The 22,852-nt window shown below is 42.9% G+C and overlaps 1 protein-coding gene across 1 annotated transcript in view; it reads left to right on the top strand.

Annotated features, from left to right (window-relative positions):
• scara5 (scavenger receptor class A, member 5 (putative)) overlaps positions 1 to 22,852 on the top strand; it is a 54,572-nt gene that overhangs the window by 7,811 nt on the left and 23,909 nt on the right. Inside the window, exons 3-6 of the mRNA XM_068577342.1 lie at positions 17,081 to 17,280; positions 17,491 to 17,669; positions 17,789 to 17,915; positions 18,081 to 18,249. Coding sequence (XP_068433443.1) covers positions 17,081 to 17,280; positions 17,491 to 17,669; positions 17,789 to 17,915; positions 18,081 to 18,249 — 675 coding nt within the window. The remainder of the gene's footprint in view (positions 1 to 17,080; positions 17,281 to 17,490; positions 17,670 to 17,788; positions 17,916 to 18,080; positions 18,250 to 22,852) is intronic.

Raw genomic sequence — 22,852 nt, 5'->3', positions numbered from 1 at the left:
GGCGTCATCCACTGTAATCTCGGGGTTCTGGTGTAGCCAGCGGACATCAAGATTACAGATATCCAGCCCAAGACTTCCTCTTGTTCCTCTTGTTCATACCAGACCGACAAGCAAATGGATAAAATGTGAGAACGGAGATGCAGTGCAGACGTGTACGACCGAATTATTTAACAAGTAGCCAGTTTAGAAGCTTATTTTAAAACAATTAAGAAACAAAATCATCAACGATAGATGGTGGCTTCCCAGATTGCATTTCGGCCTCTTTTGCGCTCCTTTCAGACTGTTTTCCTGCACTCAACCCACGAAAACACCAATGCAAATGCATCCAAGGCCAAATTTGCATCCCATCGCTTATAGATTCTACATTTATATCTATTTATAGCAATCAAAGCTTGAGTGCCTTGTTCAGAGACCCTCACTTCTCTAGTTATAAAAAAAAAAGCTAGATTCAGAGGCAAAAATAATGTATTTCAAATGTCTTGTTGATTGGCTCAAAATAGGTGAAACTGCAAAGTGGAAATTTGGACTTGTGACTTATGGAAACTAGCATTAGCTGTTGTTATTTCATATCAGGCGGTGGTTGACACAGTGCTGTAATCAGAGCTTACACCGATGCAGTTCCTCCTCATGCTCCTGGTTCAGTTGGAAAAACCCTGGCGCCACGCCACAATAGCCTCATCGGCAATGTGTGTGTGTGCATGTGTGTGTGTGTGTGTGTGTTCTGGTCTACGTCTATTACCTTCTGCAGACCCAGCTGTGGCCTCCTTGTAAAATGCCAGCTCGGTTATTAGAGCAGAGGAAGACAAAGAGAGGCGGATAGAGACAGAGAGAGAGGGAAAGAAGTTGAAAGAGTCGAACAATTAATCAGGACGGAGTTAGAAAGATAAGTGACGGACCCAGAAGCAGGTTTCAAAGATGCCTGGCTTCAGACCAGTAGGATCCTGAAGGAGTTGACCGGTCTAATCCTAATTTCATTTCAAGACTCTCCTCTCCCGGAGCCTCCCGCTCACGGCGTAACCACACGGCCGATGCCAGTGTTCCCAGGCGCAGAGATGTAGTTTAGAGTTTGGAACGGCCTCAATGTCGTCACAGAGGTATTTGGTTATTTAAGACCTTTAGATGAGGTTGTTTTAGAAAAGCAATCAAACCGGGCTTTTCAACCGGCCTCTCTTAAATGAAATGCCGGCCATCCAAAAGCTGAGTGGCTCCAGCATAACACGGGAGGGCCCATTCGCCACACACACGCACACACACACACACACACACGCACACACACACACAGGACAGGACGTACAAACACACTCGTCACGGCTGCCAGTTTTCCAACGTGAACACAGATTCCGCTCTGTGTTATCCTCGCTCGCTTTTCCTTTGAATACTCACTTGACTTTTAGTCTTTTTTTTCTCTTCTCCAGCTCTTCCGTTGCCTCTTTTGGCTCCCCTCCCAACGTCGTGGCTCGGCCAGCGTCTCCCGTGAATTCAAACACATCCATATATCATAGCCGGCAGGATCCCGTCTCATCTTGGGTTGAACACATCTGCACTCATGGCAAGATTACATACAATATGGTATTTTCTGTGTCAGCACACGTGAGCCTAAATCTTAGTTTGTGGACGAGTGAAGGAGGAGAGGGGGGAGTGATGAATACAAACAGAGACTCGTGGAAGCACGATGAAAAAAACAGAGGAGTCCTGCTCTATTCATCATGAGGTTAAGAGCTGCCTTATCAGTCCATTATTCCCCCAAGCTTATCTTGGAATAGGACAGAGCTTTAACAGCTCTAATGAGGAGCAGAGAGATTGGCCCGGAGTTGAAAGGTCACGTGTTTCATTCCCGTGATAGCCAGGAGCCAGGACCCAGACTTTTATCATCGAGGCGCCTGCTGGAGAGGCGTTTGTCTTTGTAGTTTGTCTTGTTTGGGCTGACGCCGCTCAAGAGGAGGAACATTACTTAATCCACATGTTTGGTCTCTTCAGCATGAAAGCTGCACACAAGTCCACTGTGCATGCCGACCGAGCCGACGGGTTGGCATGATGTAAGTCTTAAAGACTTGATGTCCCAGAAAGCCAGTGGTCTGGCCTGCGTTAGTACCTGAGCGAGAACAGTTTTCCTCCCTTCTCACTTTACGTGTCCAGACTCCCGTCACAGGCCGGCAGCCTGCGCTGAGCACGCAGTTTACACGCTACCAACGCAGAGTGAGTTTCCATGCATGGTTTTCCTTCTTCGGGTCCTGTTCGCGCGTTAGAGTTACCTCATATTTAATCAGGAAGCTGTTGACTGCGACGATTGACTGAACGGTGTACTTCTTTTTGTACTTGTATTCTGATTGAAGTTGACTGCTTCATTCTTAAGACGCTGGGCGACTCACGCGTGTTTAATTGCAGTGGGAAGAGCCAGAAAGCTGTTTCAATGCCAAGTGCATGACAGCGTTTCAGTCCACATGTGTGCACAGGTTGTGAGTCTCTTTCTCTGTGTGGGGGACTGTTGAGCAGAGCTTTAACCACGTTTTTGTATTTTATTCTTAAGCGTTTACCTGCAAGCAGAGAACATTTCATGTCAGTGGTCATTTCAGCTATTAAAACATTCGAAATGTCCTGGACAGTGTCCTGCATAACATTAGAATTCAGATTAGGTTCAAATTTAAATAAAAAAGAACCGAAACCAGAATAAATGAGAAAGGAAATTATTACATTATAAATTATATTTAACAAGTTTTGACCTAGATAACATCTTTTCGTTGTTTATGCTCTTTCACTGTTAACAGTCACTTGTGACAAATTATAATTCTCATTGCCTAAATTCTGGGATTAAAAGTGGGAAGCTGATTTTGGTGTCTCTCAGAGCATCACATTATTAATGTTCAAGTGATCTTTAGCTACAGTATCTGGTTGCATTGCTGGAAACCACAACTCCTCTTGGCTGCAATTGCTGCGAACCTTTTATCGAACAGTTCTTTAGCACTGTCCTCATACGGTGCATTTAAAGATAACTCTTGGGTCTATTAAAATAGCTTGATTATAAAAACACCCAAACACCCAACAAACACATCTAACAGCCTGTGAGTGGCCCATACAGTATATGGCCTTCCAGACTTAGGCTGATTTCTGTGGGTGTTCAGGAAGGAGGGTTCAGCTGGATTTAAACATTTTATATCTGTGTTGAAGAGCTTCATGGAGATCACTCAAACTCTGGAGCAATTAAATCGTTTTGGTCTTGTATAAGTTCAGTGATATATATCCATTTTCCATGTGAGGATTCAAGGATAATGTATTGTCATTATGCAACACCAGGTTGCACAAAAAAATGCAGTTGTGGCCTCGTTGCGACACAAAAAAAGATGGCAAACAAAACAGTCGTAGTTTTGTTTTACTTGCATGACGAGGAATGTAAGGAGCAGCAACAAAACACTTCTCTGGGAAGACAACCAATATCTTTATATAAACAATTGGACATCAGGGAAATTGTCCATTAACTTTGACTATGTTTGAGCTTCAAGCATCATTGATGTGAACACCGAGTCCACCTCCTCTCGTCCCACTCGAGTCCTCCGCTCTCCTACGATCCGCCCGTCAAGTGCAGCTTGACCCGGGAGGCCACAGTGGCACCAGGTCCCTTTCAAGATGTGAACACTCACTCACACTACTAGCCAGAGGCAGACTGCAGGGGAATAGCTTCAGGTCCTAGCTGGGTTAGCGTAGCATCCATCCCGGCTCTCCTCCCGCTCCTCTTGGGGCAGTCGACTGGTTTTGGTGGCGTTTGTTCTTCTGGGCGGGCGGCCCTGATCGTCTCAAGGTCCGCCGCCCCTTAATACATCCGATAAACACTCTTCCCATTCTGATGATGATGAGGATGAGAATGAGGATGAGTGTATCTCTGTCATATGCCATCAGTGCTCCAGTAATAAAGAACCATATTAAGACAAACATGTAGTGATTTCATAGGAGCTACCCGGGACATCGTCTGCATGCATCACTGTTGGCATAATCCACAAAATAAAGTCTAGTTTGTACACCTTTTTTTTATACTTTTGCATTTTACAGATATGGTAGAGGAAATTGGTTATTTTCCTCCCACACGCTGCAGGTCTTGACGCGCTGCCGACATGCCTCTCTGCAGCTTATACTGTACTGTAGGTGCAACTGAGTCATGTTTTCCAGCAAACATGCTGCTCACAGGTTTGGCACGGTTGTGTTTTTTTTTTTTTTTTCCTCAGCCAGTTAACTGCTGGAAAACATGATGGGTGGGTTTGTTATTTCTCTTTAAAGCCACGAAATCTATGAGCTTGAGTTTGTGTTTTTTAGTGATAGGCAACAGAAATGTTATTGCCAAGCATGAATACGGAGTCGGCCCCCGAGCCCTGAAACAACGCGGGGTTATTTTGGTCTCAGGCCCTTGTAGTAACTGGGTAACCGCATTTGTTAGCATCATTATTTTTGGTGTTTTACATCAACTTTTCCTGCTACAATGATATTGTGCTCGGTCCTCAGCAGTTGGTTTAGTTAAATATTCTGTGTGTGTTCCATGGAAAGCCGTGGTCATGAGGTCACATCGCCTCAGCCCTCGTGACCATGAGCAACAATCTGGTCTGGGACCCCGATTGCTGCTGTTGAATGTGCTTTTACAGATCCCGTCTGTTCGCAGTGGGGCCGCTACATGGGTGTTTGATTCATTTCAAATATTCCACATATGAGAGTTGAAATCTGGACGATCACGTCAGTACTTTCCGAGTGGGATCACAACGGAGCGGTCCAGAGATGATGCACTGGTTAGCCAGGGGGATTTTTTTCCATTGGATTTTGGATTTTTGCAGACCCCCCTGTTTATAATACTATCTTATTCTGCAAGAAAAGTCTTCTCACTGGTTGCATTCACACTTAAAGAAAAGGGCGTGCATGCAATCAGCATGAAGTAGGCTGTGAAGTCGGCGTGACGCCGCTTTGTAATCTCATTCAGTCTCTTGTTTGCAAGCCACTTTTTCAAAACATGTTAAAGCTTCACAACTCACAACAAAGGTGTGTACACATGTGTTTGATATTGGAGAACACAACGTTACAATCTCTGAAGCGTCTCTTAGATCACAGACCTCATCTCTCCAACCCTTTCTCATCCAGACCTTTCACTTTAGTTTTTGTCTCACTGCAACGCATTAGTACGACACGTTGAAGCAGCACGCCAGTCTCTGTTTTGTATCTTCTTCCCCATGAAGTCCTGTGAGGTGGAGCATTTCTCCCTCTGGCACGATCGTCGTAATATTTTAAGTGTGTGTGTGTGATGTGTCATCGTTTTTTAAACCTCGCGGTGTGTGCGTGTTTGAGATTAGACAGAAGAACATCTGTGGAGAGTCTCCGTGTGCGATGCAACCCCCGATTTCAAAATCTTTTAGGGTTTTAGAGTGATAGTGAGACAAATCATCATCCATTGCAGCACTTTGCCAAAAAATACAACTCACATTGAAATGTAAATTGTACAACATTGGTTCCCATGGTATGTTGAACCAATGGACGCAATTCCAAGTCATTTTGTCAATGTTTTTTCTGTCTCTGCGATCTAAAAACATGTGTCTCTTAAGAGACCCGTGTCTGAATGAACCTCAACCTGTGGACTTGTTCATGGATTCGTCTACTCTGTAGAGCTGCGACGTTTAAGGTCAAAAGCTTAGATAAAAGGGTGTTTGTTGATGATAAAGACTGCACATTTTTACACTTGAGAAATTATAATTCAACCTTAACCTGAACCTCAGTTTTGGGCTCGGGATCAGTTTCACAAGTGTCTTTTTTTATATCTATTTTATTTCAGGGACTGTCTTTAACCATTTTGATCAAATTCTATATATTTTTGGTACAACCCCGGAAGATATTCTTTGCTGAAGGGGATACTTACTCTCCCATTAAAAACCTCTAACTATTGGGTCTGTGGCTCACTTGCAGGTCAGAGGAGACATCGACATACTTGACCAACAGAAAAATAATGCAGACTAATTTTACCCAAACCACAGCCTCTAGATTACTTTGAGGCTGTTCCAGAAAGCACACGCTCTTTCACAACATGTCTTTAACGCAGACCAGATGTGTCAGGCTAAGTTTGTCCTCAGAAGAACATTCAGAGAATAAATCTGACACCAAGAAGTGCCACTCCTAACAGCTTTAAAGAGGCGCTTTAAAGGTCTTAAACCACACCCCTGTGAAAATGATCAACATTTTTGCCGCTGAAGACAAAGTGTTTCTGATCTCTCCGTCTGCTTGCGTTCGTCACGGGTGATAAATCCCTCGGCGAGACATCCTCCATCATGGACCAAGAGCATGCGCCAGAAGAGACACTTACTTTTTCACGTCTCTATAGACGCAGAGACACAAAACCCTCATGCATGTGTGGAGAAGTGCGAGCGTGAATGCAAATAAAAACACATGCACACGAGCATTTAATTACACACGCCATCGCCGAAAACCCTCCTCACAAAATGCCTAAATCTGCACACTGGCATGAACACAAAATACATAAAAAGACACACATTCCTACCGACACGAGAGCACCCGCACAGTGATTTGTGCACATAGAGAATACTCAGTGATGTGCAGAGCCGCAAACCACATTCATGACACACACACACACACACACACACACACACACACACACACACACACACACACACACACACACACACACACGCACACACACACACAGTTGCAGGGCCCCTAAATTGACTCTCAGAACATAAAGCCTTTTCTAATGAGTTTCTGTGCGCGGCCGTCGTCCTTTCTGTATAGAAAAGAGTCTGGAGAGGATCCAGCGTTCCCAGTAGGAGTCGTATCATAAGAGGATACACACACACACACACACACACACACACACACACACAGAAAAGTCAGTCTTTTCTTGAACAAATGGGGTCCTAAAAGTCAGGGCACAGCCTCATTCAAGTAGTCAAAGTCAAACGCAAGCCATTAACATGTCAAGACTAATTGGAGATCTCTCTCTCTCTCTCTCTCTCTCTCTCTCTCTCTCTCTCTCTCTCTCTCTTTCTCTCTCTCTCCCTCTCTCTCTCTCTCTCTCTCTCTCTCTCTCTCTCTCTCTCTCTCCCTCCCTCTCTCTCTCTCTCTCTCTCTCTCTCTCTCTCTCTCTCTCTCTCTCTCTCTCCCTCCCTCTCTCTCTCTCTCTCTCTCTCTCTCTCTCTCTCTCTCTCTCTCTCTCTCTCTCTCTCTCTCTCTCTCTCTCTTTCTCTCTCTGAGGATAAAGTTTTTTTGAGTCGATGCATTTTTGCTGTGTATGTTTCGTTTGATTGCCTGTAGGTTTGGGGGCTTCAGTCATTCCTTCGGTACGCAATAATTGTTCATTTTAAAGAGGTTGTTATCGTACAGAGGTTGTTTTTGGCACCCAGCCTCAATAACTATAAGAACCTCCCGTCCTGCTGATGTAAACTGAATTTCTAGAAATAAAGTGGAACAAATAGTGATGACGGACATTACATCACACTTCTGGGAAGTTGTATTACTAACATATGCTATATACGTCTCACAGGTGAAGTTGGTACTTAGTTCTTCTTGATTGGACTTTCAGATACTGTACATCCCTTTCGCTCGAGTCCTTGCAGTTCTCACTTGACCCCTGTTGTCTTTTGTAATAAGATCTATTCTAATGCAACACCTTATCATACCCAGATGACACCCTGGCTTTGAAAAGTTGTAAACATGCAGAGCTTCACACATTCAGCTCAGCTTCAAGCCAAACAAGTTCATGAGGTGCAATGAAGTGAACACTGCAGTGCGTAAATACCTCAAATAAAAGCAGCAGGCCTCAGTGATGCGGCGCGCCATAAAAAGCGACGGGTTTTTTAAGCTTCAGGGATTTCAAGAGCGTGATAGCAGACGTCGAAATCAGTTTTATTTTTGATTTTACGAGCGGACTAATTCAGCAACAACAGATTCCAAAGACTGAACTCAAGTGTGTGAAACACACACATCAATAGCTGTGGCTCAGTGAAGTCCAAAGAAACAAACTACATGAAATTAGGAGAGCCGGCGTCGCCGTGTTTAGTGGTTGTTGTCCAACTGGGTTTGGTGGAGCGACAGCTGGAAACAGAGGAATTGAACCGTTGATAAGAAAAGTGGAGGAAACAGTGACCAATCAATGTCTGTAGTCCCAACCTGCTGCGTGGAAACGCTGTTCAGTGTCGCTGCATGATGCAGTTTGACGAAATACTGAGCATGGTACCTTTTTAAAATGTAAAATAAAAAATCTGGTTTTGAGTTACTGTGGATTTGTAATATTTTTGGATAAGAAGAGAGTGTTTGAACATGTGTGTTTCTTGTGTCACTTTGTCAAATTAACCCGCAACTGCTTTGTTTGCATACGTGTTACAGTTAGGTGGACTTTACGGTGGCTGTAAAGCAGTTTGTTTAGGTGGTGAGACTCTGGAGCAGACAATCTAGTGCTTCTCTGAGTGGGACAGTAAACATGTCAGGGAGGGAGAACATGAGTTTAACATAGTCCAGACTTAAAGTCCAGACTTTAATTGCTGGTATTTTCCCATACAGTTTTTCGTGAGGGGATATTTACTTATAGATAAGCATTTTGTGTTTTAAAAAATACATAAAACACCATCAAGTCAACGACATACTTGACTTCATGTCACGCGTTTATAGCATTTAATAATCTAAATGCAGGTTAGAGAAACTTAGACCTTTGGTTTTAGGGAGGAAAGTGAGTTGATCCATTCATTTAAATGCCACCAACGTCACTGCAGGAAACACACAGACACCTCGACAAGAGGCAGAAAACAGGTTCTATTATAGAAACACACACACACACACACACACACACACACACACACACACACACATTATTAAGTCATTCAGCCTCTCACAGCAAGAGTCTCACTTTGATGTCTGCAACATCAGACAGGGTCCACGCTTAGAAATCAAACAAAAGCCCCTCCGCCGCCTCTGCTGTCACTTCATTCGGACATTCCTGCAGCTGAGTTACAGCTTGAACTTCGCGCACACACGACCTCTCCCAGAGAAACACGACAACATGACTGCAGTAGTGCGGAGACATTATTGTTTAACCCTCCATAAAATGACTAAATAAACAAACAGATTACACGTCTTCCCCCACGAGCATCTGCCTCGTTGAATTTGCAGCTTTTCAACATTTCAGCCTGTAAACTCTAACTAAAATTCAACATTTCTGTTTAGAAATGATATTTATGTTACAGCGAGTGTAATTCTGTGGTTTAACAGGGATGTTTACTGTATGTAGCTGCGGCTGCAGACCCGGGCGATGACTAAGCATGAACCCGTCTCAGCGGTGGGGTTGCATGCAGCGGTGTGAGCCCGGGTTCATGAACCCGTGCCAGACATGTGGTCGGAGTGATCATGGCACCGTTCCCGAAGAATCACAACCAAATAGCTTTAATCAGTTTTCTTCAGATGGAGCCACATTGCAGACAATAACTTTGAACATTAATGCGTCACTGTCAAATTCATTTTAATGCGCGTTTATATTAGCTGAAAAGCAAAGCGATCGTATTCGCACCGACAGATTGGATGCGACACCGGTGGTTTACCGAGGCCACATTTCCCATAAAACCTGTCTTCGCCCTCCTCCTCGTTGGTGCTGAAGAGGTCAAACTTGGCGAGTTGCTTTTCCATTTGCATTTTTTTGCTCGGTCCTCCATCTACAGAACCATTAGCTTCGACTCAAAAGGTCAAAAGACCAAATACTTCTACTATAGACAAAATACTTTGCTCATCTCACACAGGTTTTGTCTTTTAACCCAGTTAATGGTAATTGAGCTTAACTCCGGATCTGGATCTAGCCTTCTGCAGTCATCCATTTAAAATGACATAATGGCTGCCTTTTGATGTGACCTCAAGAAAAACAGGTTTTGGCCTGTCTGATGTCAAAGATCCTGCCATTTCATTCTCATTCGCTGCTGGGAGACTTTTCGGTCTGAAGTTCACAAAAAGACTCTTTCTTCTTTATTTCCTTCCCTCCTTCCTGCCGTTGGCATCCCCTCAAAGTGAAGTGGGATGTGGGTTGGTTTCGGTCTGGTTGAAGGTGAGTGGTATCGCTGTGTGTCTCTCACTTACACTCAAACACACTCAAACACTGACAGATGTGCTGTCCATAACTGACTTCATTATTTGATCTCATTATGAGAGGGATATTGAAAATGGTTGCCTAACACAACAGATTACACATATAACTTTCATAGATTAGAGCATCGGTAGCAGACACATGTGGTAAATTGGCTATTTTTAACTGAGTACCAGCTGTTTGAATATTTCTCCAGGTTGCTTTTCTTCTCATCCTCCTTGCAGGTCAGATCGCTTACAGCTCTGGCTGTTCAGTTATAAAAACCTGCACTGAATTGGATTTGTATTTTCGAGTTACATTACATGGTCTGCGAATGTTGAAGTCATTTCAGCTATTTCACAGAGACAAGTGAAGTTGTTGAAGCCCGGCTAAAACATTCATAGACGAGTATGCAATGCACAATACCTGCAGGTGCCAACGATCAGAGCCAAGACAGGAAGTTGTTTCTGCAGCAAAGCTGAAAGTAGAGGTGTAACCTTGCTGCGCCCAACTCATGTCCACGCTGTGGCAATAACATGTGACATGTCCAAATTGCATATTAGATGCAACCATACACCCTTTCAAAGGCGCTAAGTCCCTTCATGCTTCATTCAGAAGGGTCATTGCAGGTACTCCACACACCAGACCCAACTCACAAGAATGTTTGCTTTGGCGATTTGATTGTTTCTGTGTTTGGGTTGGACGACTAGGAGGTCGCGGCATGTTTGCAGAAGCTTTGTTCCAAGAAGATGTTCTGGTTAAAGTCAAGTCAAAAACATCTCAAGTTCACTTGCTTCTCCTTTGTGATACAGGTCTGTCTGGAGGTCAGTATCAAAGCAGGAGGAAGCCGGTAGAGGCTCTGAAGCTGTGGCACAAATCTTTAAGCCAAGTGACTGACTCTTTCATGGAGGTCCAGCGATGACAGACCTGTGTACAAATAATGTCTTTTGCTCATTTATGCTTCTTTATTGTGGTGTTTTCAGGGGTTATACCACAAAGTGTACAGCGCCGGGGTTAATTTATAGTCGAGCATTCTGGATGACGGATCAATGAACACATATAATCAAAGTAATTATGTTCACATTGTTTCGTGCATTTTGTGAGCCACAGTTGTGGTGAGGTCAGGATTTGCGTGCACTGAAAATGTTGCGAGTTTACAAAAAAAAAAAGAAGAAGAATATATATTTTGCAAACACCTCATCTTCTCTTCTTGCCACACACAAAGAAACTCAAATTGGCCAATCAACTTAAGTGTGGTTCCTAAATAGCACAGACTTTTTTTTTTCTTTTTTCGAAAAGTCTGATTTGTGTCCGATTCCACGATGAAACAATCCAGCCCGACGTGTTTCTCATTAAAGAGATTTTCTTTTTTTCCAACGGTGCATTGAACTCTGCCACAAATAAACAGCATGTATATTTACATGTACATACATGTACATATATGTACATACATGGCCATGCTGCTTGTGCTGAAGATGCATTCACAATCTGTTTGAGGAGGACGCAAACACGAGGACAGTCGTTATTTAATGGTGCTTTTGATGAATGTTTTGTCGCCAGAGAGAAAGTAGACTTTTTACACTGACACTTAATAAAAACAAAGTTATGCAAACAAAAGTTGAATTCCTAAAACAACGTTTTCGACAGTTTAATCGAAAGTTTTGTGGGGGAAAAATAGGAAAAGTTGTTTTTTAAAGAATGCATACATAATGTTCCACGGACATGTTCAACATGTGCACTCGTGAACCCTCACAGACACATAGATGATTAAATGTGCGTCACCATGCAGCCCTTGAGCTATCTGAACTTTACCCCTCTCGTTCTCTGTGGACGGGTTCGTCTCGTAGTTTGGGATTTATTTGCAATCACTGCTCATGTATATATTATTATATACTGCTGCTGTCATATTATAATCTATGATACATGTCTACACAAAAGAATCTTTGCAGGTCCGTCCTCTTTAAAGCTAAATGATGCGTCTTTGGCATCACACACACAGGTAAACTTTACTTTATTACAAAGCCTGTGAGAGCTGGGAAGAGAGATTAGTAACCATGGCTAAAGGCTTGGCGACAGAGCACTGCGGGACATTAAACTTGTATAACATTTTGAAAACGAGACAGGGGTCACGACAGACTTGTTCTTTAGAGGGACAGACCGGGTTAAACGTGTCTTTATTCACACACACAAACAATCCTTTCTGAACCTAAGAGAGAGCCAGTGAGAATGTGTGTGAATGGAAACATGTACAGATCCCAACCACATTCATGCCGATGATGACCTTATTAAATCACACTAGATTAGAAGAAACCATGACCATCAAAGAAACACAGGACGAATTATATTCATGCTCATCAACTCCATATGCGTAATATGCATATGGAGTTGATGTGGCGTGACACAAAAGGAAATAAACACAAGAGAGTCAACTTAAAGACACACCGTCAACACAGAAATATGACGATGGGTAAGTAACAAAGGCTTGCTTATTAATGATACTGCACCAGACTTGCAGGAAAATTGTGTGTGCACCTGCCAATAAAAGCAGAACTTAAGACTGTGACTATAAATATATAAACTGCTTTTAAGAGACCACGAACCCACCAAACAGAAAAGCAAAACCTAGAAACAGAAAACATAAACGACAAATACAACGTTGTAACTGCTGGTTTTCATTTGAGAGAACTTAAAAGTGGACGTAGATGTTTTGTAAGATGTGTGTGTGTGTGTGTGTGTGTGTGTGTGTGTAATGTGTAGTTGGGACATCAAAGGAAGAGAGGAAATATTTCATGGTACTCTTTTTCCTCCCGCCTGATAAATGGAGGCACCATGTTGTCTTTGGCTGTGCCCGCAGAGGAATGCAGCTCTGATAGACTTCCCTCTGTCTTCTCCGTCTGCCCGTGACACTGTCCAGCCGTTTCTGTTTGAGTGTGTGTGTGGCCGGGTTTTACCCATGTTGTAGGGACATAAATCTGTTCACGCGGTCACATTGCGCGGGATCGCCTTCCTTATGTGGACGAAATGCTCATCTCCATCACGTAGATGAATACATTTTAGGGTGGAGACTTGCTTTAGGGTGAGGGCAAGGTTAAGTTGAGGTTACGGTTGGAGTGGGGGTTAAGATTAGGCTGGTTATGGTTAAGGGGAGGGCGAGAGATGGGGTTGAGGTTCATGTTAAATGCACTGTAAAGAAACTAACAAATGAAGACTCAGGAAAGTCCTCACAAGTATATCAAGATATGTGTTTGAGTCAAAAGAAAGAGCTTCAGAGAAAACTACAAAGAGTCTTTGTGCAGCAAAAAGACAGCCTTCCAGATCCAATCTTTCTGAGGTTGAATGAACTGCACATGAACATATACACGAGGAACATTTACAGCATGATCTTTTCAGCAAACTTTAAGTCATTTTGTCGCCGAAACAAAACGTATTGTTTCACAACGTGAACCATGTGACATTGTGCGCGCGTGTGATACGATGCTGACATGACATGTATTTAGGAAACGTGGTTTTGGTTCAGAATCCACAACTTTGAACGTATCTCGTTGTTTGCAGAAAAGTACAATGACCAAAAAAATGATTCTGCGAACGAGTTAGCTATTCACTTTTACGCACTTTACTGTAAGTTAGTATGTTGGTCATTTGAAAATATTCACATCTATGCCAGCTTTTAGACCAGCGTTTGCACTGTTCTTTTAGGTGATGTTTGTTCACTGAAAGTGCTAACTATACTACTACTTTAATACACATAAAAAGCTGCAAAGCATATGAATCCAGTGCTCGCGTAGCGCGGCCCTGTGAGGAACAAACTGTTACTGAACAGCATTGAGGAGTGAATGGATCCAGAGCTCTGAAGCACAGCTGTCGTGCTGGACCGCTCTCCTAGCATTTGATTCATGAATGTCCTCTACTCCAAAGAAGAATCCCAAAAACCATGAAGCTGTAAATTTAGGACTAATCTGTTTTGCGTATTGCTGCCATAAATGCCCGTATGTGTGTGTGTGAAATAAAGAGGAAAGAATAGGAAGTGAACGGAAAAACAACAATGACTTGAGATGACTTTCCCATCCTGCAGAGCTGAGAGGTTTGAAATGGATTCGTCAGACATGTGTCTCTCCTTTCAGTCAAGTTCTCATCATCTGAACACCTGCTCATCTCTCCTGTTGTAACGCAATAGCAGTCTGACATTATGAGTGTTGATGACTGAAGGAGAAGGTTAAATAGCGATCTGGCTTTTCCTGACTGTTTTTAGACATCTTGACCGGCTGCAGTTTGATTTTCGGTTCGCCAGCTTCTCTAAACATTTACATTTTAATAAATGTCCATTTGTGGTCATTTAAACTTTGTTGAATGAGTGAAAAAATCATTGACTTTGCCCGAAGAAATGACAACTATTTTATGGTAACTTTAAAAAGTGTTAATATGTCCAAAACAATCCATTTTTTACTGCTTTAGGAGTGATGGTGTCAAAAGAAAAGCCTTCAATCTTCATTCTGTTCCCTGATCTCTGTGGTCTGGTTGATTGTATGCAGAGATGTTAACAAAGCTGCAGTTCAACAGACATCATTTAGTGGAGAGGGATTTCTAATGCTGATTGATACTTCCTTCAGGCGGTGTAATCAGAGGAAACAAAGTAAGTGAAAATCTGTTCAAACGGCGTTCTGGCAACAAGATACGATAATACGTTCACATGTCTTCACTCTAATGGCACACACTTGTCCTGAACTGTGAGAACCCACAGACCCAAAACAGTTTGTGGTTCAGAAATGTAATTCTGCACCTTGAATTAGAAAACCCACACTGTGGTTCCCTTGACAAATTTCAGAAAAGTTCGACAATCATTCTTGCATTACATCAGTGGCGGGCCGTGCATTTCCTACCTCTGCCTTCAATACAGAGACGTATTGAGACGTACAGCTTAAAAACTCCACGCTACGCCCGCCAGGTCGGGCTACACAATTGGGCTGATGAAGTTCGAATGAGGCGTGAGGGGTTTGCCTTACTACAAACCCTCGCAGTAATTGCGAGTCTGCAAGCGCCTCCGATGTATTTAAGGAAACTGCCGCGGTGCCCAAGTGCCGTTGAGACCGCGAGCATGAGCAGGTTTATTATGCTTGGTTAACGAGGCTCGGAAAGCTTGACGGTTTGACTCAACTTCCACAATAAGGAATACAAAAGTAGGATCAACCACCAGAATCACGCTCACAATCGAGTGACTGTGAAAAATGAGCTGAGAGAAGGAGAACTATACATCAAGCAACTAAGAAGTGATTTATAATACGGTCTGCGAGAGCTTCTTCTGTCCTTCTTCATTCTGAAGCACCATCCTGCTGAGGAACTCCATCCACGTTCTGGTTGATCTATAATTCGTGTGTGTTCACCGATGCTGACAGACCATCATTTGGCAATTAAGCGCTCTGTGTAGTGGAGAGATTTGGGCTTATTTAGTTTTTCAGGTCATTAGGAACAAACCTAACACACATAATGAGCGGGGAATTGAGATGGTTTGTTTGCAGCATTGTGGCTTTGCAGCAATCTTCGTTGCACTGAGGTCATGCACACGTTTAGTAGCCTTGATGCTAGCGCACAGAGCCACGCACAAACAGATGTGGACACAGAAACGTTCAGAGACTTTGTGATATGGGACTGTTGGGGGCATAACCACGTCGAAGAGCATGTAGCATGTGTGAAGGGAATTATCTGCTTCCTCTCATTTCCCGAGTTACTCCCAAGTTTTTTCTCCATTCGAGGAGTTGTGCACACATCGGTCCCCGCTGTCCCGCAGAGAGAATGTCGTCATGGCGTAGCGCTGAGGATCTGGTTTCAAAATATCTCCCAGGCTATCGAGCCGTTACCATGCAACTGGCTCTCAACATAACATGAAACCGAGGAGCTTTTTCTCATTATGGACGGTGGAGAACAGAGAGGAAGGAGACGTGGTCTTTATGCCACAGCCAAAAGCAAGACAAGAAAGCTGCATCAGTTACATGTTAACTGTTGGCAAATGTGATGTAACAGCTAAATAAACATGTGTGTAATTCAGATCATGATGTCCACAAACTCTTAAAGGAAAACATGTTGTCCCTCTGTTTCTTTCAGATTGTGTGTTCACAATTTGTCTTTAAAAAAAGTCCCTCAAAGTAAATGTATATTTCAGGTTAAATGAGCATATTACACATTATAACAAGTACATGATTTCATAATTAGAGGTTTTTTTGTCATTTGAATGGATAGGTAAACAAAGAAATTAATACTCAGACCCTTTACTTAATTTAAAGTATCACTACTACAATATAAATATAAGTAAATTCCTCGTTGGGCTTCCTCCAAAATGTCACAAAATACATTTGTTATACTTTGTTTAAATGACAAACTGTGTTTGATCTTTAACAGTGTGTTGTATTTACCAAGTTCATCATATTTCCAAAGTACTAGAAAGTATAACTAAAAAGTATAATTGTCAGATTAATTTAGTAGAGTAAGATGTACAACATTTCCCTAGGAAGTAGGTATGAACTGGTATAAAAGTACCTTTACATTGTACTTAAGTAGATCTCGAGTAATTATCGTGGTTACTTTCCATCACTGAATATATACGTCATATCTTCCTTTTTTTTTTACCATTCTGGGCTAATGCTCTCTCTCTCCTGCAAGTATTGGACGAACATCGACGTGAAGCGGCCAACTTAAACATCGGTCAAAATGAATTTCCACAATATGCCGTCGTAAACACAGAGAGACTCACAGTGAGCCAACTCGGGAAACTAGTTTTGAAGTCATCAAAAATATTCAGGCCATAATTTAACAAAACAATACATTTAGCAAGAATAGACAATCAAAATGAGAGCGAGCGACTAAATCAACATCTGCTCTGCGTTAGTGCTGGCTGGGTCCAAGCTGACAGTAGTGATCGATAGTAAATGATACTTAATTTGTGGGCCGAGGGATCAGTGAATCAACACCCAGAACAAATCTCTCGTTCTCTTTCCTTTCTCTTCCCCTCCCCAGTCTCTCGTTCCCAGGTGTCATCCAAGCGGCAGGAGGTGCTGATGGAGAACGTGACCCGGATGTCTGAGCGCTCTCGGATGCTCCAGCCGACCCTGGGCGAGGCGTCCACGCAGGCCGACCTGCTGGAGAACATCTGGAAGCTGGAGAATCTCTTCCAGAACCACAGCGACTGGCTTCAGAGGCTGGAGATCCTCATCAAGGTACGACAGAAGGCTGGCAAAAAGGAATAAATGAATAAAGTATCCAGTGACAGATACGAAGAGTTTCAGATACTAAATGCACTTTCTAGACATGTGCTTAGTATTAATACTGAACAGGCAGTGCTGTTTCGCTGTGATTGTCATGTTAGTTCTTATGAAGTGATACTTTTGATGAATTGCTGCGATAGTTAAAAGTTATTTCACCCACAGGGCCTGGAGGTGGAGCTGAGGAGCAGCCAGGCTCACTCTCTTCAGTCTGAGGGCTACCTCGTGCAGCTGGACGACAGGCTGTCCTCCCTCAGCAGCTCCACCGGCAGGAACCTGACGGGCTTAAGTGCGGAGGTGTCCCGAGCCTCCACCTGGCTCCACGACCAGGACCTCCTGTTCAGGTACACATTTAAGTCATTTCTGAAGCATGGGAGTGTAATTCCCTCCCAACAGAGACTCTGTGTAATATAATACATTGAATTAGAGGAAAAATGTTTGCTTCTGTTGATTTATCTGTCAGGGAAACCTCAGGACAGGTGAGCAGGCTGAATGAGAAACTGGACGAGGTCAATTGGACGGTGGGAGCTGTCAATCACACCTTCAGCAATGACATCAGTATTCACCACCTGAAGATACAGGACTTGCAGGTGCATTGTAGTTTACACAGAAAAAAACAACTATAAACTCATTGTGGCAACATGCTGAAAGCTCAAAGTTACCATTTATGAAGTACATACACTGCACTGACTGCAGCAAAGTGACTAACTACTGCAGCTGTTAACACTCCCGCCGCCTGTCCTCCTGCTGACCAGATCCAGATCAGCAACATAACAGAGGACACCAGCAGTTTATGGGTGACCCACGTCCACACGGAGGCTCAGCTGAGGAACGAGATGGAAATCCTCAACACAATCACAGAGGACCTGCGCCTGAAGGACTGGGAGCACTCCCTGTCCCTGAAGAACCTCACCATATTTGAAGGTCAGCGAGGAAAAGGTTTCAGATGTCTGCCCTGGGTGCAAAAGAGCCCCTCTCGTTGGACAAATGTTCCCCCGAACGCATTAAAGGTTCACGTTAGTGCTCCGGTCCTGAAAGCACTGATTATGTGGTGTGAGGGGTCAAGGTGTCCATGTTTGAACTGGCCTACATTTACATGAGAAATTAAGTCTGATCGTGACCAAAAGGAGACTTCATGGATAACCTGCAAAATACCCACGTTACGGACAAAGAATCCAAAGAATTAAACTATCAAGAGTAGGATTACATGAGAACGTAAAACTCTTAGCGTAATGAATCCCTCGAGGTGCAACTTTGTGCTCCAGAAAGATAATTTACGATAGTGGGTCTGGGCCAATATATGTTTGCATCGTGATGAGATGCAAGTGACCGTAGCGTGCTAACATGATTGTACACCGTGGGATTACAACCCCCGGGGTATTGAGCAACTCCGAATGTTCTTCCTCCAATCTGTTCAGATCTGATTAGTCCCGACGTGGTACGACTCGAGCTGCCAGGGCACCAAATGACTTCCTCGGCTTGTTAAAATCGGAGTACGTACGCTATGACGCAATGCTGGCAAGGGACGCGGTGCGAGCTGATTGATGGCGACTCAAACCGAACAAGACCCCTGATCTTGCGTCTGCTTCACATGTGGGTGGGATGCTGTTTCTCCTGAGCCTGGAAACAATTGTGGGTTAAATTTAGACCCTACGTCCAGAGTGAAAACTCAACCACTCAGCTCCGTCATTAGTTTTAGCTCCGCAGACCAGTTGTTTGTTGTTAGCTTGCAGGCACATTAGCCAAGACATGTTTTACATTTAAATCCATGTTTGCACTCCTCTGCTCCCCTGTTCCCTTATCGTGCCTCCTTTTCTCCGTCCTCTCCTCTCCTTTCTTCATATGCAGGTCATCTGCCTTTAGTTCCTCTGTGAGTCACACAGGGATGTTCATGCCACACATGTTGCAATAAGGATAAAGACACATGAGAAGCTGTTTTTTTTCTGGTAATATTTATTTTGCACAATTCAAACAATAAAATAAAAATCACAACAGAGATGAATTAATATCACAGTGCGGGAAGAGACAAAAAAAGCCGACCGGGCTTATTTTGAAGCCTCCAGCTATATAACATTTTCATTTTTACTAAATTACAAACATAAAATGAAAAATGCATAAGATAGACAACAAAAGAAAGAAAAAATAATGTAATTGTATCGAGTCGGTGGAGGCATGTTTTAAAATAGTATTCTACCTCTGTAGGTGGTAAACTATTGTTCAACATGGTTTCATGTACAGTAACGTGTGCCCACTAGGGCGACATTTATCAAGCAATTTGATTACAACTTAAATATTGTATTAAGTTATATTGTATGAGGTTATCCTCAATCAGTGTCTTATCAACAACTGGACATTTACATTTTCAAAGGTCAATGTCAGTTGTGTTATATTTAGCTAAACTAATATTCAGTGCTTCCTTTAGCATGTATTTGTTGTTGAAAAGCAACACATGGGAGGTCTGACCTCCAGTAGCATGACACACAGTCTCTCACTGATCTACACGTAGCGGAAATGAGACCAGAAACACTGCAGTGTGCCAACAGAGGCAGTGACGAAGACTGCAAGCATGACAAACCACAGGGAGACACAGGACTCAAACACACAACCCTGACAGCAGGATGAGGTGTAGAAACAGTTGTTACTTTTTAAAACAGGTTCGGGACACAAGGAGACACGTCAGGCCAACAATTCAGGCAGGGATGAGGCAAAAAGGAGCTCAAGACAACAAAAAAAAACAGGAACAGAAAGGAAATTACTGGAACGTTTGACAGAGAGGACTAAGACAGGAGGGAACACTTAAATAGACTTTGGAGGTGTGGATGATAAGACACAGGTCGATCCAACCAGGGCGCAAACATGGTTATGAACACTTCTGCATTCAAACTACTTAAAAATGAATTGCAAATGAATGTAACACATTTGTTCGACCTCAAGGACAAATGTTGGGAATTCCAATCACCGACGAGCGCTTGATTAAAACCATAGTCACCGGATGTGAATCTGTGTCTCCTCTGCATAATGATGATGTAAGATATGTTGTTGTTGTCCGTAATCTGCGGAAATGGAAGGACATAAATGTTGAGCAAAAGAGGCCAGAAAATGGAGTCTTTGTGAACTATACCCTCAGATGTGTAATTACCAATAGACACAAAGTTGACCAGTTCAACCAGTTTAGCACTGGGCCGAAAGGTCTCACCTAGTTTTCCAGTGATATGTTGTGGTTGACAGCGTCTCTTCCATCACTCCTTTTCTCCACTTAAAAAGAAAACCCGTTTTATTGGCATGAAGCAAACTCCTTCTACTTGGGTTTCACAACTATCTTTCAATTTGACAGCAGTATATCTGTGTGTGTGTGTGTGTGTGTGTGTGTGTGTGTGTGTGTGTGTGTGTGTGTGTGTGTGTGTGTGTGTGTTAGACAGAGAGTAAATTGTCCACATGCATTTGAGTTCCATCTATTTGTGTTTGGAGATATTTGCCGGCGTTTATGAATAGGCCCACACGCTGTTATGTCAGGACACCAACAAGAAACGAGTCCTTTGTTGAGCCTTTTTGATCTTTTGCTCCAATAGTGAGGCTACAACTCTTGCATTGTCAACTGTAACTAAGAAAACACCAACCTTTGGACTACAGTGCATTAACTAGAGTTAATCAAAACAGTAAAAGACAGACAAACAAAAGTGAATGAAACTTACAATGAAGCTCAGTAAAGCCGAGGGGAACAATGCAGGAGATGTTTCTCTGTAGCTTCTTTGCTATGAGCGACCCCTTTTCACGTAGAGACGATAACAACACACTCCTGTTATGAAACATATTTATTTCAGCTGTCTAAAAGTTCCAAACCTGTACTTTTATTGTTGCTTATGTAGCCGAGTTCCCAAGGGCTTTAAGTGTGTTTTTATGGTGACCTAATCTAACAAATCTATCATACTAGACTACAGAGTTACATCATTACTAGATCTTTTCTCTCAAGCTAATTCACAGTGTTTCTCCAAGTGTTGCAAGAAGATAACACAACTTCATACACAAGTGATACCACAGGGTTTTTACACAGAAGTGGGGACATTTACAGATGAATGCTCAGTTAACGACTTACGAGTCTCTTTGAGCAGAGCTGAGTCTGATGACATTAATGAACATGCTGAGTGTCACGTTGACTTTACTACTGAAGAGTAATTTAGCTCAGTTGAGTCTGGCTTACACATTCAACTCACATTATATTAGTTTTTGTGGCTTATTCTTTGTAACAATGTGAATGTTACTGACTAGGAGGTTCCTTTTTCTACCTGTTTTTAGTCATAGGGTTTTATTTGCAGGCAATCAGGAGAAATCCTATACAATACCTTACTGTCCCCAGAAAATGGCTCTCAGGGTAAATAGGTAACAAAATATATCTTATACATCTTATATATCATGTAGGATCTGTGAGGCCAAGGCACTTTGTGGACTAAGTCGCTCAGAACAAATCAATTTCAAACACAACCCTGTTGTCTCCGATTAGAGACATACATTAAACATTTTTCGCCTCTTTTTCATCACATGGTCCATCTGTTCTTCGTTAAAATAACTGTATCCTCAACGGAAACCTCAACGACGCCGCGTGTCATTCGTCACTGCGCTAGATTCCACAAAACGCTCCATATCTGGCCTTACTTTTAACATACACGTTGTCCCATCGCAGCGTGTCGTGGTCTCCGCTGAGACCGTCCGTCTCCAGAGAAAGACGCTCACGGCTCTGTTGCTGCAGCCTGCAGTAGATGTGGAGCACAGACTGGATGTTGGATGGAGGCGCCTGTACTCCACACTTGTGTTGTAAGCTTGGACTCAGTGCTGTCAGATGTTTTCAGAGGGATCCTGAAGGGGCCGCTGGGCTTGTTATTGTTGAAACACTGGCAGCTGAACGAACACATAAGACTCTGAGAGCCAGGAGATTAATAATGTGAAGCTTTACTAAAACAAACTATTAACAAGGACACAATTTGTACAGGACCACCAGGGTGAACTCTACCAAAGTTGAGCCGTGCAGACACACACATAAAAGTTGAAAAAGCAGATGATTTAATGTTTTGACCGTTAGAAGAGGTTTCGAGATCAGTAGTGAGTCCAGCTTTCTCTCACTGCCGTTGAAGAGAAACGTTGGGGTTTGACTCTGAAGATTTGATCTATTAATTCCTGTGACCACAGAATATTTTCCACCAGTGTCCAGATACCCAACATCGCAATAAAAAGAAAACACTTGGAAAAGAGAAATTGGGAAAACCTTCGTATCTCTATCAGTGGAAAAATGGAGTTAGGCATCTTTATGGCCCCCAAGATGTGTAGCGGATGTCTTGACCTGAACCGATTAAGCTCTCTACACCTATTGGATGGAGTGCCATAAAATGTAGTTCACAGCCCCCTGAAGGTGAATCCTGCTGACTTGTGTGAACCCCTTGACTCTTCATGTAGCTGTGCCAGCAGGTCAAAGTTGTCACTTATCCAGTGAAATATCGATTAAATGACGAAGACTTCATTTGGTACAAATGTTCTC

Source organism: Clinocottus analis, unplaced genomic scaffold, assembly GCF_023055335.1.
Source record: "Clinocottus analis isolate CAN_PGR_092001 unplaced genomic scaffold, fCliAna1.0.p SCAF_15, whole genome shotgun sequence".
Classification (NCBI taxonomy): domain Eukaryota; kingdom Metazoa; phylum Chordata; class Actinopteri; order Perciformes; family Cottidae; genus Clinocottus; species Clinocottus analis.
The sequence above is the reverse complement of the archived record's forward strand: the minus strand, read 5'-3'. Positions and strand labels throughout refer to the sequence as shown.